The sequence below is a fragment of the Orbicella faveolata genome, unplaced genomic scaffold (genome assembly GCF_042242905.1).
Source record: "Orbicella faveolata isolate gen_17 unplaced genomic scaffold, um_ofav_v1 contig_1, whole genome shotgun sequence".
Classification (NCBI taxonomy): domain Eukaryota; kingdom Metazoa; phylum Cnidaria; class Anthozoa; order Scleractinia; family Merulinidae; genus Orbicella; species Orbicella faveolata.
The window spans coordinates 37,614,257-37,630,739 of record NW_028301536.1 but is presented as its reverse complement, the minus strand read 5'-3'; the positions used below and the strand labels follow the sequence as shown (position 1 = coordinate 37,630,739).

At 39.9% G+C, this 16,483-nt stretch overlaps 2 protein-coding genes and 1 pseudogene across 2 annotated transcripts; all 3 read right to left on the bottom strand.

The window, feature by feature from the left end:
• Window positions 1-2,791: 2,791 nt before the first annotated feature.
• Window positions 2,792-5,061, bottom strand: LOC149118970 (uncharacterized; annotated as a pseudogene).
• Window positions 5,062-7,566: 2,505 nt separating this feature from the next.
• On the bottom strand, window positions 7,567-9,281 carry LOC110044981 (trace amine-associated receptor 9-like). The gene has a single exon (XM_020750565.2). It carries the CDS (start codon window positions 9,230-9,232, stop codon window positions 7,850-7,852), a length of 1,383 nt encoding a protein of 460 aa, XP_020606224.2. The 5' UTR covers window positions 9,233-9,281; the 3' UTR covers window positions 7,567-7,849.
• A 4,032-nt stretch (window positions 9,282-13,313) lies between these two features.
• LOC110044963 (octopamine receptor beta-1R-like) lies at window positions 13,314-15,433 on the bottom strand. The gene has a single exon (XM_020750547.2). The coding sequence runs from the start codon at window positions 14,686-14,688 to the stop codon at window positions 13,615-13,617; it is 1,074 nt and encodes a 357-aa protein (XP_020606206.1). The 5' UTR covers window positions 14,689-15,433; the 3' UTR covers window positions 13,314-13,614.
• Window positions 15,434-16,483: the final 1,050 nt, after the last annotated feature.

Below are 16,483 nucleotides of genomic sequence, written 5' to 3'. Positions count from 1 at the left end.
ACTGGATCACGGATCGGATCACGGATCGGATCACAGAAAAAAAAAAAGTTTTAAACAAAAAAAAAATCCAAAAAAAAATCAAATCGTTTATAAGATAATAATAAATAAAAAATAAAAGTGGAAAACTAAAATGTGTTAAATGAAAATAAGAATCCCGAATTTAACGCAATGACATGTTAATTACAGAGAATGACAAGAGGTCATTTAAAAAGCCACATAAGCGCCTAATTTACGACGAATTTAAATTGTAATGAACAGGCAGATGTAGTTATATTTTAACGTTAGTTGGCTCGAAGCTTGCGTGAACCTCCCATTCTCGTTTTTGAAATTGTTGTTAGTATTAGTGGCTAATTCTCTGCTACATTTTCGTGTCAGATGTGAGCGTTATAATTGGCGTTACAGTTAATGAGAAAACTTACGTACGAAAGCTTAAGGACATGACTTGCTTTAACGGAGCTACGTCACGATTTGCGCACCTTCAAAAAACTAGCCTAGTTTTCAAGTTCGTCATTTGCAGTCCTCGTTAATCTTTGCCATCCTTAACGATCCTCATTCTGTTTTGATAGTGTTCTTGACTCTTAAGTGTTTTCTATCCTAGAACACGATCATTTTAAGGTTTTATTCTATTTAAAGGCAACTCTTTACGACCCTAAAAATGACTCTAAAAATCGTGACGCAACTCCTAAAATGTTGTTTATTCTCGGGTTGCGTTATCGTTCACACTATCGAACCCACGACCTCTGCGATACCGGTGCAGTGCTCTACCAACTGAGCTATTAAGCTAACTGGGAGCTGGTCACACAGAAAGATATGAAGACATGATTGATCATCGCAATCAAAACCGAACAGCCTGAAAAAAATTCATCTGTGACCAGTTCCCAGTTGGCTTGATATTATAAAAAAAATGAAGGAATATCACACCTGAATTAAATAAAACGTTCTGCTCACAGTAGTCACTCTAGTGTAATTTGCTCAACAAAATTTTGCATTTTGAGTCTTGAATTTTGAATTTTTTTTTCCTTGATCCGATTTGTGATCCGGTCCGTAATCCCGTCCGATCCAGATTTTGTCGACGCCGTAAAACAAAGTAATTGCAAGTTTGAGTTTCGCCTGAATTGTAAGCAACGCTTGATGCTTTATTAAGGCCCAATAAGGGACAATAAATTTTATGCCTGTAGATGCTGCTCAGTTTTGTTTGTGTAAAACTCCAATGAATAAGAGCGCCCGCCGTTGCGTGTTTTGTACAGTCAGTAAAACATGACAAATTGGACTTCCCCACTTTCGTGTGGAAACGTACATCGAACTCATATAATATCTCTAGTTTTTAAATATGTTTAAGGCTGATAAATGTGTGAGAACACATTAAAAAGCTTTTTGGCGTTGGTGAAAATTGTTGCAGCATCTCAGCGCAAAAGACAACGAAAGAATCTTTGTCAAGATTTGTTGATAATTGAAAACACCGACTCGGATTTGAAGGTGCACGCGCTTCACTACACAAATGAGCTACTTATGTACACGTCAGACTTTCCTTTAAAAAACTTTTGCAAACTCGCCAAACAAACAGAAGCACTAAGAAACTATCAAAAACAGGGTTTGGTTATGATTAAGCATTGTTTGGGAAACTCTCAAATTAACTCGATACCAGAGTAAAGAGTTTTCTTTCATAACTTTTCTTTACAGAACAAACGCAAAAGCTTACGCGTTCAACTAGCGCGAGCACATATTATTATTCATTCACATCGCGAAATTGAAGTCTTGTTTTCGACCCTGAAAAACTCACCTTTTCCATTTGTTTAGAGCATAAAGCTACATATAAGAGCTCTGGATCCAATTCCCTGCCCTATTCCCTGCCATCGCTGTGAAAAATCTGCAAGAGAATCTCGCTTCTCTCACTATTTGATCAGGCAACGTGACAACATCCACGCGAGAGCCCCCGACATGTGCGTGGATCCGCGCGGATATATGACGTCAGGATGGCGCAATTTTTTCTAAAAATAGAAAAATTGTCCCATATCATAGGTGCGCGCGGATCCCAAGACTTACGGTCTCCGTCCCGATTATGGCTCCTGTTGTCAGATAAAAAGAGTTAAAAAAAACCTACTCACCTTTTAAGGTCATTCCTCACATTTGCATTGCGCATCCTTACTACGCATAATTTATGGCGTCATCAGCGCGTGCTCGTGCACGGACACATTGAAAACATGACGGAATTGGCTTGACATTGAGCTCTGTCAGTTGAAAAATGGCTCTAGCTCACCAACGAGCACGGGCACCCCAATTTTTTTTCCACTCATTGTAATCAACTAATCATAAGCTTTGCGTGAGAAAAGACTGAACTAATTTCTATTGCTGAAAATTGAATAAATAAGAAAAATAGCAGATACACGGTGGTCGTTTCTATTTGGCAGTCGGTAACCACGTCAAGAAATTTAGTTCAAATTTTTAACCAAGGATTTAGCTTTCTGTCTGAATCAAACTTAAAACTTTTATTTGTGTCCGACACAATGTATTGACTGTAGTTTAATGCGTGTTCTTATGAGTCCGGGCTCACAAAGATGTTACAATTACTGGGAATGCGTTCTTATAATAAGCATTAAATAACTGATGCCAAAATGGGGCATTTTCAATGCCTCACTGCTCCTTAATGAGCATGGGCAGCCCCCTTTTTTATTTCAAAATTGAAGTTATCATATGATAAATATTCAGTGGACAAAGTTTGAACAAAAATCTATTGTCACTATTATTTCAGAGGAATTACCTTAAAAGCCTTTTTTGAGTTTTCCTTTAAAGTAGTATATTTTAGCCCGGCGATTGAACTCATGTATATTACAGCAAAATCTAAGAGAGGCAGGCATAGAATTAAAAGCTATAGATATAGTACTAAACACATTGAATATAATTTTATTTTTATGCTATCTTAATACTTTTTTTTCTTTTTTGTATGGATTACTAATTACTAATTAATCGAGAATGAGCTCTTCATGGGAACATCTCTTACCGAGACCTCGCCGTATTGACCGAGCGATAGCGATAGCGTAAAGAACGAACGTTCGACGTTGATAAGTAGTTTATTTCATGACTTATAAAAAAGCTGTTTGGCAGTTTCCTTCGTCCAGTGCGGTACCAACTTGCTCGTAATTCTGCTGTGAATTCTCTGTTCTCCTGAAATTGTAGCTCTTGAGGGAAATAGAATTCACTCTCAGATTGTTCCTCGTCACTCATCGTTTTCAGCCGCTACAATTTTCAGGAACAAAGCCAAGTCTCTTAAATTATTTTTTGTTTTTGCAGCCCCGTAATCGGCCCGTTGGCATTACGGGAGAATAATGCCCCAGAATTAGCCGATCAGAGTGCTCGTTTTATCGGCTACAAACAAGAAATAAAGTAGATAAAACAATTTAAACAAACAAGTAATAAAAAAAGCCCATAAATAACAAAAAAATAACACACACAAAATAAAATTAAAGTTTGGTTAGAGATTTGATTTATGTTTAACTATAAAAAATTGCGATAAAATATTTCTAAGCATATTGAGAAAGTTAAAAATTTTGTTAAAAAACGACGACGTTTCGACGTTGAGCTAACGTCATTATCAAGTCAAAATGATGGTTGATAAAAAATGTATAAATAGTCAGTAAAACAATAGTTCAATGGATGTGTTAAAATGTTTAAAGTTAAACAAAGAGTTTCGCACGGATGGAGTCAGTTTGCGTGATCAAGCTTGGATTCCGTTCCTTTATGCAAAGCATCTCATAGACGAGGCAATCAAATTTCCCTTGGCACTTTCGGAGAATTCGAAACTGGCTTTCGTTGAGGAGGCTTATGTCCCCGTGGACTTCCAAAAGGTGTTTTCCAATCGCCGAGTTTTTATGTTCAGCAATGCGTTGGTGGAGGTGTCGGGCTGTGTAGCCGACATAATCTGCATCGCACAGATCACATGAAAATAAATAAACCACGCATTGCTGATTTACGATCGGAAGCTTGATTTCTTTGGGCTGGTTGTAGGGTAGTGCCAATCTTGTGGTTGAGATCGCGCATTTGCCTTCTAACCGCATTAGCTCATGTGATGTTTGGTCCTTGAAGGGGAGACTAACTCGCAAGACACGGCCGTCTTTTACTTGTCTCAGTTTCACGTACATCGGATGAAAGGTTCAGGATAAATTTGTTAATGGTGGAATTAATGGTCGTTATCGGATAATCAAGTCGAGTAAAGATGGAGCGAAGTCTAGTGCATTCTTGATTGGAAGCTTCAGTTGTAGAAGATAGGGCGTATGCACGATGAATCATTGTTTTGAGGAAGCAATGTTTGTAGCGTTTATCCGTGTGGCTTTGGAAATGCAACAGCAAGCCAGTGTTAGTCGGTTTTCTGTAAACTTGTGTTTCAATCTTTGTTCCGTTCTGGACTATTTCCATACCGATAAAGGGGATCTTGTTATCGACTGGAAGCTCCGTCGTAAACGACAGGCTGGGGTGGAGGCCATTAAGGGTAGTCAGGAAATCAACTGCAGCATCAGTGCTAGGCATTTTCGCCAAGGTATCATCAACATATCTCTTGTATAGCGTAAGCATCAAACCATTACGGGTAAGTTTGTCTTCAAGGTGACACATAAAAAAATTAGCTATTAGAGGGCCGAGGGGCGAACCCATTGCCACGCCGTCGACTTGCTTATACAGCCGGCCATTAAATTGGAAAAGCTGGTTAGTAGTGGCGATTTCAAGGAGTCTGGCAAGTTGATCCTTTTGCAAGTTAAGGTCATAGGTTTGGTTGAACCAATCGTTGGCAAATGCTTTGTCGACTAAGATGTTGATAGTCTCATTTAAAGGTACGTTTGTGAAAAGGGATGCCAAAATGTCGTCATCTCCAATGGGTGAGTTGCGGATTTCTTCAGAGAAACGAATGGCATCGGTAATGGTGTACTCGTTAATGGAGAGTGGTTTCAGTTTTTCCTCCAACCATTTAGCCAGGTTGTAATTGTAGGTTCCAGTTGCAGATAAAATAGGCCTCATACTAAGATTGGCTTTGTGGGTCTTGGGAAGACCGTAAAGGTGAGCAAGTATGGAACTCTTGGGGCAAAGTGAATCAGCGATGTTCCTTGATTTATGACCAAAATTAATGCCTGACACAAAAATTAATTCCGTGCAGTATTTTTAATTTCGAAAATACAAGAAAAAAGGGTGCACGGTCGTTAATCCTGCTGTAAAATCCCAAGGAAGAGTGTTTAGTTCTTCCTTCAGAATGAAACATTTTCATCGTAAAAATATAGAGTGAAACTCTATATACAAGTAGCTGGTTCTATAAGAGGCAGCGGTTCGTGTCCGGAATGGTTAGTGTGTTGGGAGATTTGGGCAGAACTGGCCCGGGTTGTTCGAAAGGTGGATAACGCTATCCACAGGATAAATCACTATCCAGTCTATAACGTGGTTTGTTTTGTTAACACTTACCCGCTGGGTAGCAATTTATCCGGTGGATAGGCTCTTGGTAATGAAAGCAAACATGTCCCGGATGAAACTTCCAGGTTTGCCGTTTCAAACAAACAAAAAACTACTTATGAAGTAGCAGCAGCGAACAAAAACACACGAAAAACACAACCGAATCTCGACTTCGCACGTACTTGGAGTGGGCTATTTGCGGTCGCTGTATTACTAAAAGGAAACGTTTTTTTCCGAAAAAATTGGCAGCCATTCGTGGAAATTACTAAAAATTCTGATCTGTTCAGGCGAACAATTAATCTCTTATTGTCTCCAGAAAAAGACCGATTTCTAACTACGCGACTTCAACGAAAGGGAAAGTGTCCTCTGTGACCAAATCAAGTTTAATGAAATTGTACTTACATCAGCAACACTACAATAGCGGCATCTCGCTAGTCACTGAGCTAATGTTAACGGCATCTAGTTGAAAAATTGGTTGCCGTCTGCAGAAAATTATAAGATTTTGTTATCAAAATCCTGCAAAAAGACCACTGAAAACATTGGGTAATGTTTTTAAGAATTATTATGTACACAGATCGCTCAAGCAGTTTTATTTATGTTACCATTTGCTAAGTACTTCAAAGATCCTCATAGATAAGGAAGAAATAAATAAATAAATAAATAAATAAATAAATGAAATAATAAATAAGGAAATCTGTGAATAAATAATTTTTCGTTTATCATCTCTGAAAAATGCGTAGCTACCCTCAGCTTTCTTTTTGGATTTCAATAGGCGCCCCTGCTGAGATTTTCTTTTTCCAGATTGTCCTTTATATCGGTGGAAAATACCGGCCATTGTATTAGCTAGGCACCGTCCTTAATCCAATTTATATTTCGATACGGCCATTTTAGAGATACCGAACAACATGCGTTCACCAATTTGTTTGTCAAGCTAGGACATAGCTACTTTGACAATTACAAACGTTACTCTGATTGGATGCTGTCGCCAATATGTGAATAAAGGTAAAGTCTGTATGCGAGCCAAGTGGCCCATCAGGCCGGAGCTTATCCCGGTTTCTGTAGCATGAAGCGACTAAGAGTATTTCTACTCCCCCCTGGATGGGATGCTAGTCCATCGCAGGGTTACCCCCAGCATTAAGTTCGCCGGTACCCATTTATACACCTGGGTGGAGAGAGGCACTGTGAGAGTAAAGTGTCTTGTCCAAGAACACAACACAATGTCCCCGGCCAAGGCTCGAACCCGGACCGCTCGATCCGGAGACGAGCGCACTAACCTTGAGGCCACCGCGCCTCCCCAATATGTGAATAGATCACCCTTAAACTGAAACGATACCGTCTCGTTTCTGAGAAAACGGAACAAGAAAACGTGGTTTTGAGACAAAGCTACTCCACAAAACCTGACAAACAACTTAAGTAGCCAAATATCACTGGAACATCTACTCGACAACTACCGATTAACTACGAAAATGGCCGATATCCTCACCTACATCGGACGATAACCTACGAAAAAAGCCGAATTCACTGACTTGTTTACGCTACGATGGCATTATTTGGCTTCGTCTCTAAAGATACTGTAAGCGTAAAAAAATTGCAAAACATGCATGATAGGAGAGATTTATTACTATAGCAACATTCTTTTTATAAAAAAATTAACCAATCGGTCACCAAAAACACCGTGGTCCTGAGGAAAATGGTAAAAGGCATTTTCGTTAACAGTGATTTTACAGCAATGTTTGGCGTGAAATCTGCAGTGACTGAAACTTAAATTTCCATGTGGTACCGCATGTCTAACAGCCAGGATTTACTATAACTCTACCGGACTATTACTTATAGGGAAATCTTGGCTGACGTCAATGTTTACGGCAGCTGTCACTTGAGTGTGGAAAAGTAATTGATTTTGCTACAGCACTGGCTTCGTTGAAATAAATTCTTCAATCGACTGGGTGGGTTTGATATTGAAAGAGATATTGATTTTCAAAAATTGCAAAATTTCTGGATGGCAAAAGCTCTAATGAGTCCAAATATTAGTTGTGAACTTTTAAGTTTTAAACCCACCTCACACAAAAAGTATTTAATACTTTGGTCCCAAATTTCTTGCGACCCTTAATCGTGTCATAATTTCATCTTTTAGAGGTGATATTTTTGTAGTTTGATCAGAAAGTGAAGAGCTTATGCTAATGAGATAACTATTGTAAACAAAGATTCCTCTATTTGACTTTATATAACGCTATTAACTGCTATTACCAGATTAGGCTCTCGCATGTGCTCCACCCAGCCACATATGGTTTCAGTTAGAGCTTTTACTGTTCTTAATTTCGATTATATAATTTGTTAGGATAAGCATTTAACAATATAATTGCATAATTCAGTTTCAGTTGCGTAAGATTTACACTGATCATCCCCTTTTGATACAAAATCTCCCTCAAGTTCTATCAGTATCGACTCTTTCCAAACTGAACTGAACGCAAGACGTACGGATTTGAACGCCAAGCTTACGTACTGGGAAACGGCGTGTGCATCCATAAGGTATTCCGCTGGACCGCTGGGAAATTGTGTCACGATGATATGTTTTTGTAGACGGTATCTCCGCTTGATCCTGAACATACTTCGAGGGCGACGGTCTTCTTATTGGGTTTGGATGGGATTCTGTTGTCGACGAACTTCTCACTGAGACTGGGAGCATTCCTGGTGTCAACGGCTCTTGAAAAGATGTTGATGCCGACAGTGTTTCAATTGGGCCTGCAAGGGGTAATGATATCCGCAGTTGTTGAGCGGATGCTACTACTAAGGGTTCTGGAAGGGATGATGTGAGAGTATTCCCATTACTGGGCCGGGTCGGGGTGGAAATGCGGACGGTTCTGGAGGCAGCACTGATTTCCATGGCTCCGTCGGAAGGGGTGCCCATTTCGACGGCTCTGGAATAGACATTGACATCGACGATTTTCCCATTAGGCGCACTGGAACCCGTGCTGACGATACTTGGTCTGGAAGGGATGCTGATGGCGTTGGTCTCCCCACTATGCCTGGTTAGGGATCCTTGATGGTTTGCAACAATCGCTCTATCATTTACAAAGTTGCTTGCACATCTGAATACCATCCGCCTCATCATTTTTTTAACACTTTTTCGAAAGGCCTGTTTGCGGATTGAGTAGATGATTGGGTTAGCCATAGAACTGACGAGGTAAATAGCATTAGTGAACTTGACAGCCATAATTGGAACATCCTTCATGAACTGACGGCAAATATTTACGATCCAGAGGGGGATATAAAACGCCAGAAAAGCACCAACCACAAAACTCACATCAACAGCTGCTTTTCTATCAAAGATTTTTCTGGTCGTTGCCTCATTCTGACCTTTATTTTGGTTCAGCGTGTGCTGGATTTCTAGATCGGCTTGTTGCACTCTTCTTGCTGTTTTGAAAACAGACCAGTTCAGGTACGAGATAACCAGGAAAGGCAAGGCGAGACCGAAAATGGCATAAAAGATCAATCTTTTCAAGTGCGCATCGCTCTGGACCGTCCATCCTTGTTCACAAACGTACAACTTCGGGTTGTAGACGTAGGTTCCCCAACCAAAAAATGGGCCCATGCAGAATGGAATTGGAATGATCCACAGCAGTGCCAGAGACGTCCCTTTCCGCAGAGTCATGATGCCATTGTATGTAAAGGGTTCTTTTACTATCGCTCTGTATCGCTCATACGACACAGCAACCAGGTGAAGAACTGTGTTAAGGTAGAAATACCTGGAAAAGAAAGCCAGCAGATAGCACATTGTTTCACTGTACAGCCATTTCTCCTGAATCATGCAGTCAAGATTGTATGTGTTAGTAAGAATCAGACCGAGTAGGTCCGAGACTGCCAGGCTTGCCAACAGGATATCACACATAATATGCAATCTACTCTCCACAGAAACCGTCACAACCACTAGAAGATTTCCTGAAAGACCAATCACGGCCACAATGGCGCGGAAAGCAACAATAAGCTGAGTAATGACCATGTCTGTTCCTAGGAAAAACTGCTTCGTCCAGCAACATATACGTACGATCACGTATTCTGAACATCAGTCGTGTTATGTAGTGCGAGGTATGACTTCACTAAACTTTATTACTGCCGAAGCTAAGTCTTTAAAAAGCAGTTTTGAAAGCGCTTTGTTTGGAAATGAGAAATGGCAGTAGTAAACAAAGACGCACTTGATCGATTTTGCATAATAATTTACATTTACGTGCAAGCGTTGGTAATTTCGGATGCCTCGTATTTAGAAACAATGAACTGAAAAAAGCATTTGAGTAAAAAAAGAAAAACGTAAAAATCATCACCGTGAAAAGAAATATCGGGAATTTGTGATAAATGTCGCGGGATGTCATGAGCGATAGACGGTGTAAAGAGTAAATAGTGATCAGTGGTGTGGGGTAATTTATTGAAGAGAGTTTTCAGCGCTCGAGGACGGCTAAAAGCGACAGCATGGCAAATAAAAACATTTGTCTTTATGAATTAGAGTTCAAAAAAGTTTTAGCAAGTAATTATTTTCGTTTAATCCCACTTTGGTCCATAGACCGTGTACTCCGCACGCATCTCTGGTAACAGACGATATTGCTCTAGGAATTTTCAAGAACTAGGCAACATGTAAAAAATAAAAATGATTTTTTTTCTCCTGTGGGAAGCAGCCAGGTACGAACATATGCTAACGATGATAATTATGTTGTAGATTATCGAGTGTAAAGAAACTGCCACTTTGACACTTCAACCTCATTGTGATCGATATAGGGCCATAATGGAAACTACACCCTATTGAAATAAAGTGTCATTAATTCATTCACCGATAGAGTGTAAATTACGAAAATGAAACTCAAAAGAAAATGGTACAAATCACTAAGTAATGTATCGAAGATATATTTTCTTTCATTAAAAGATGGCGAGAAACACATTTTATCCTCGTAAAAATATAATAGTTGGACTTGTGATCGTCCGGGTGGGGGTAGTTCTGAAACGAACTGTTGTTGGTGACTGACGTTTCGACAACCTGGGCGGAAGTCATCAACAGAGTCAAATGAGAAAGACTCAAAATGAGGGAGTTAAAGCAAACCACATCACGATCGACAACGGGAGCAGGGGCGCTCTCCCGGCATTTAACCCGGCAAAGATTTCGAGACTTTTGAACCCGAAAATTGTTTAATTCCCGAGATGTGAACCATCCAAACGAAAATTCTAGAAATTCCGGGAGGAAAATCAAATGGAAGGAAACGGTGATAAGAATATTTTCAAAAATTTGGGTACACTTCGCGAGGTAGTTCTCTTTCCCGGAAAAACTGGAAGATACTGTTCCATTAGGCTCGATTTCATCTGCGAGCCCACTGTTCCATTCGCCACTGGAAGTTTCGAGTGATTCAAATCATAATTTTAGGTCGACTGATGGAACGTGAGCGGGAACTCCACGGAACAAAAGGTAAAGTACAGTGGCTGTGCACGTGCGTACATTTCTTTGCCGTCCTCTACAAAACAACAAAGCGAAATGACCAAATTACGTGAAGTCAAAATAACGTGAGCCACGACGGCCAATTTTTAAATTTAGTTTTTCTTTTCCGAATTTCAACGCTGTCTTACATATTCAGTTTTGGGATGGCTCTGATAGTAACAGACAAACTGAATGAATCTAAATTATTGCCGAGATTCGTAGGTTGAATATAAATTTAATATTTGAATCGACAGTGCACGTCCTCAGCGTTAATTACCATCGTAGTTGCTGTAAACTCCTTAGATATCTTTACCGTGGATTAATAGAGCAATGGTATGGAGAGCAGGCCATTTTATTTATAACGTAATTTCTACAGAAAGAACGACACATATTTTTTAGCCAGGCTACCCAGTATCAGATGTGCTGTATTCTTTTTACCTATGAATGATTACACCCGTCTATTTCTACCACAAAGCTTGTTCTTAAGAGGCCGTCAGATTCAAAAGGACATCAGTTTTTCACCCGTCCTCTGAATTCGCTAAAAACTCACTAATATTGAGGGTCTCAGAGAAACAAAACTCACTGTTTCCCTTCGGGCCAGTCATTAAGTCCTTATTGTTTTATAGAAAACACAGGTTAGGTAACTGTTTTAATTTCTAGGTTAGTTACTACGATTATCAGTTGAGTAAGGCACGAGGGACGTTTGGTTACGAAGTTTTGGCCTTAAAATTATATGTTGTCACGGGCAACTTACCTCGTTTCCGTTGGTAACAATATCAACAGCCGTGCGTCGCCTGTCGCGTCGCCTACAATTTCGCGCGCTTTGCTGCCGATGACGTCAAAAGCCGACAAGTTGCCAATGGATACAGAGCCAGTTGCTCGTGACAACACGATTTTTACGTTAAAACTTGGTGACCAAACTTTTGTCCCGCCTTACTCAACTGATCGTAGTATAATTGACGTTACAATCAGAACTTTGTGCTTTGTCTGAGTATTGTATCGAGAAAGAGACGGAAGCTTCTTTGCGAAAACTATTCCGCTTTACGTTACGTTTACTATCCACGCGTACAAAAAGGGCAGTCGGTAAGCAGTGATGTTTTTTCACTTTTCATAGTTTTATTTCTATGCGTTTTTACTTCGACTATTGCCAGTTTTTCTTGCGTTCGTGTATTTATGTTACGCAACTATTGTCCATCTTGGCACTTTCAGTACTTTCAGGCCTGGTTCATACGTCGCACTTCTGCCATGTTGAAATCGATTCAATCAAGCGCAGCAGAAATGCGACTGCCGATTCATACGTCGCACTTGTGTCGCACTAAATTCAGAATTAATACTGTCGGGTATGTCGGTCAGCGGAAAATGTTTTAAACGTAGAGTGTTCAATATGGCGGACGAAGATACTGAGCGACGAAGGACTTTAATTTTGCGAAAACCTGTCCGCCAATGGAACGAGAAGGAGAAGGCTGACAATGTAGCAGTATGTGCTGCAATATTTTCAGTTAAAAACTCAAGTTTAAAAAACTCCAAGTTGTCCTTGTAAACAAGTCGTCTGAACAGATCGCGTCTAGAATATCAGCAACAGGATTATCGAGCTACTGCGCCCTCCTGCCAGGTAGCATTGGGACGAGGGACGAAATTTACGCATGCTCAATACATTAACATGTATTGGACTCGACACGGCAGAAATTCGGCGTTTGAATCGATGTCGCATTTCTGTCGGATAATGTAACAAGACCAGTCGAACGTGCGGCAGAAATACGGTAGAGACGAACATGATAACTCTGGCAAAATTTTGCTGTGACGTACGTTTCGTTATTCCAATTTTTGTTCGTTCGTTTGTTGAATGGCTTCTTCAGGCTGTTTCGAGCACCATTGGTTTTGTTCACGTGATTTAAAAAAGTGACACGTGATGACAAGCATCTCTTGGCGCGGATTGCCACAGTTTGTAGCACGGCTGTTGCAAACTCATCGAAAGTACCAAGTTCGAGGCAAGTCTTATCCATGTTATGGATTTTGCATCTGTCGAACTCTTCTCTGCAACATATCTTGGATTGCATCTTGTTAGAAAGTGCGAAAGTCAACAAACATCAGTCACTCATCACACGATCATCGCGTGATCACTTTTTTGGAATCACGTGAACGAAACCAACGGTGCGTGCAATGGCCTGAAAAAAAAAAACCATTTCAACAGACGTCCGGGATCAAGAGGACATCTTGATCGGAATAGAGCTGTATGACATTTTTCTCATACCTCTTGGCCTTGAGTGTTACTTATTACAGGAAATTTTCGCCCTTCTCGCGACTCTCTCAAATCAAATTTATGTCGCTATAAATAAAGAAATGTATGTATATTTTAAGTAAAGTAGAATTCAGTACAACAACGACAACAACACCAAGCAGCCTTGATTGTTGATCAATAAAACAAAACTTAGAATACAGTTCGGTTCTTTTATTTTATTTTCAACTCACTTTATCCACTTGAAATCGTTTGATCTGTCTGAGTAAATCATAAACTTTGAAACAACCAAACAAAGTGAAGCGAAATCGCAAAATAAAGTTCTTTTTCTCACATACTGGCAAGTCGAAAACTGCCGTTCAAAAAGCGGTGTATGATTTGGCAAACTGCAGACTACAGGCGTTCCAGAATTCTTTGTTATTGATCAAGTTAGCCATTGCATCTAACTCGAATCTAACAGTTCGTCGTCTTCTTAGGGCGACTTAAAACGGGCTGGTTATTACTGCTGCACTCCAACAGCATTTTGCCAACCACACATTCTTCTAACGGAAATCCTGAACTCTCTTCTACGCCAGAAATAAATTACAGGATTCAGTGCGGAAGTTAACAGAACAATCGTGTTTGCAGCAAACCAAAGCAAAGTCACCACTCGTCCACGCACATTATAAAACTTGCGCGCAGTGAATGTTGCTATGAGCGCCAAATTACACAAAATCATAATACCAATGATAAGCACAATTGTCTTCGCTGCCTTGGTATCACGTGCGGTATTACCGCGCACCCCTGTGTTTTCCGAACTTTCCGATGGCGGGTAACTTTGTAAAGAATTTTCAACCAGGCGAATGAGCGCTGAATGTCTCCGAGCTTCTATCCACAGCCGGATGTTTATTACAAGAACCACTAAAGCACTGAAAATAACAAACGCCATACGTGAGTAGCCTATGAGGCCCCCTCCATGCTCGCGTCGAGTGAAAATGGTCAGCAGCGCCCATGAAATCCAAAACACCAAGAAAACTACCAGAACTTTCTTCTTGGTTATAAAGCGATGATGTTTAAAAGGATGAACTATGGCAATGGAACGTTCAACGCTGATTAAACAAACGTGCAGCATAGAAGCCGACGAAAACAAGAACAGAAATATTACATACAAATCTTTGAATGTGCAAGCTACGCCTGAATTAGCAGCGACTAAAGCTGTTTCAGCCACAAACAAAGGTTGAGTAACTAAGCCGACGAACAAGTCACAAAACGACAAACCAAGCAAGAGCAGGTTGGATGGTGTTCTCAGTGATTCAGACCGATAAAAAGTTGCAATAATCACACAGTTACCAAGAATGGCTAGAACGGCAAAGAAGGCGTTTGCAGACGAGATGAAAGCGCACACCGCTCGAAATTCCGCAAACGTAATGTCGTTTCCCGTTTGTACTTGTTTCAACAGGGAACAAAGCTGGTTTCCTGAGGAGCTTTTTGTGTCTGCTAAGTTCTCTTCCGATAAGCTGTTGTTCATTTTCTCCTTGCAAGCTTTCGAGTCACACTGTACTGCATACCTGTTTTGCTTTGAATGTTTCAGCATACGGCTGTTGTCTCTTAGCTTCGGTCATCCGCTACTGAAACGAAATTCCAACTTAAATCACCGTTCCCTTGTTCTCCATCTACACTTGCTGATTGCCAGACAAGAGAGTTACCAAGAACTCCGCTTAAAACGCAAAACGTGTTTAACTTTGAAGTCGTTGACGTGCTTGAATAAGCAATTTAGCTTCGAAAACATTTACAACATCCTTTAGAGCCTTCAGATTAATGACCTTCGTTATCTTTACATGCATCTCATTGATTGTTTTAAAAATAGATTTGATCTATCGCCGCAGGAGAACCTGAATTGATTATACAGAAATATCGGGAGGAGGCCACAAAAAACGGCGAATCTAGCAGGGAAGGCGACTCTCGAATCGATGTAAGTGCCCGCTATACCCACAAAGCGATGAAGAGGTTAAATTTCTTTATTTCAAAACTACTATAGCAGACTGAGTCGAACTCTGAATTAAATGGCCGCTGAAGAAGTATTACTAGCCTTTGTTCCAGCGCTATCTTTCTTTCTCTCATTAGCTAAATGTAGCACAAATAAAGAAAACCTTTGGGAGCAGGGAAGGTGAGTCCATTCCAAATAGAGAAAATGAAATACACTCTTTTTCTAAGAATATTGTTTTCTCGGCCCTGACTGAATATTCTTATTTTTCTGCCGATTTTAGGCTTAGAATGTTCTTGTGAATATTCTTAAATTAAAGCGCATGACGTTGCTGTTTTAGAATGTTTGGGGGCATCAAATACTATCAATCACAAGTGTTTGGTGTCTAGATGGCGTTGAAGTAATTTTGGAGCCAGACTGTAGGCAATAAAACCTGATGTGACACACATAACTTCTTCAGAAATGTATTAGCATCGAACATACGGCTAGTGCTCTTTTTGTTTTTGTTCTGTTTTGTTTTCTTTTTTTGGCTACGGTTTAGTTGAAAAGTATAGTTGTATTGTATTTACAAATTTTCAACACACAAAATTATATTCTTTTCAAACTCTCAGCTTTGGTTTTATTTGTAAAATATTCTTAAAATTTTGCACATTTCAGCCGATATTCTTATAAAATATATTCTTTTATAAAAAAAAGTGTTCATCGTAACCCGTTTCGAGAACATACAAACCATAGAATATTTAAGAAAGAATAATTTGGAATGTAAAGGCACAAAACAAGATAAAGTTCCTGTCAAACCACAATCAAATAAAAAATATTGGATGCTTCGGTACATTTGATTATATTGGAGCACCAGTGTTGATTGTTTCCTCTTACAGTTCCCGCAGACATTAAAACTGACCACAAACTTGGCAATTACCTACGCTGCGATAATTTTGAGACATCGAGCAAACATGAGTAAAACACGGCTTCGCCAACATTTACCGCAAGTTCAGAGTACAATATTGTGAAGTTTAGATAAATACACTCAGGTCACGGACAATATGCACGCCGATGCACGCCTATTACTTCTTCTAGTCCCAGTCCCACTCCCCCCAACTACTTTATCAGTAAAACGCACCAAAATGCACGTTTGAAATTGTTCGGTTATGTCGTCTCTTGGCGACATGAAGTCTGTCAACTGACTACAACATTAAGAACCAGCTGGTGTCTTCTTTGTCTAAATTCCTCTGTCCTGAGAATGACAAAATTAGTTTTATACACAATGGAAAAACAAGCAAGCACGAAAGGAACGCTGTTGAGTTAATTAGTTTTTAACAAGCTGCAGAACTCAGTAGGATGTCAAATATTTTGCAACGAATTCTGTCTTTTTCTTGCACGCACATTGGAAATATTTAAAGTTTCC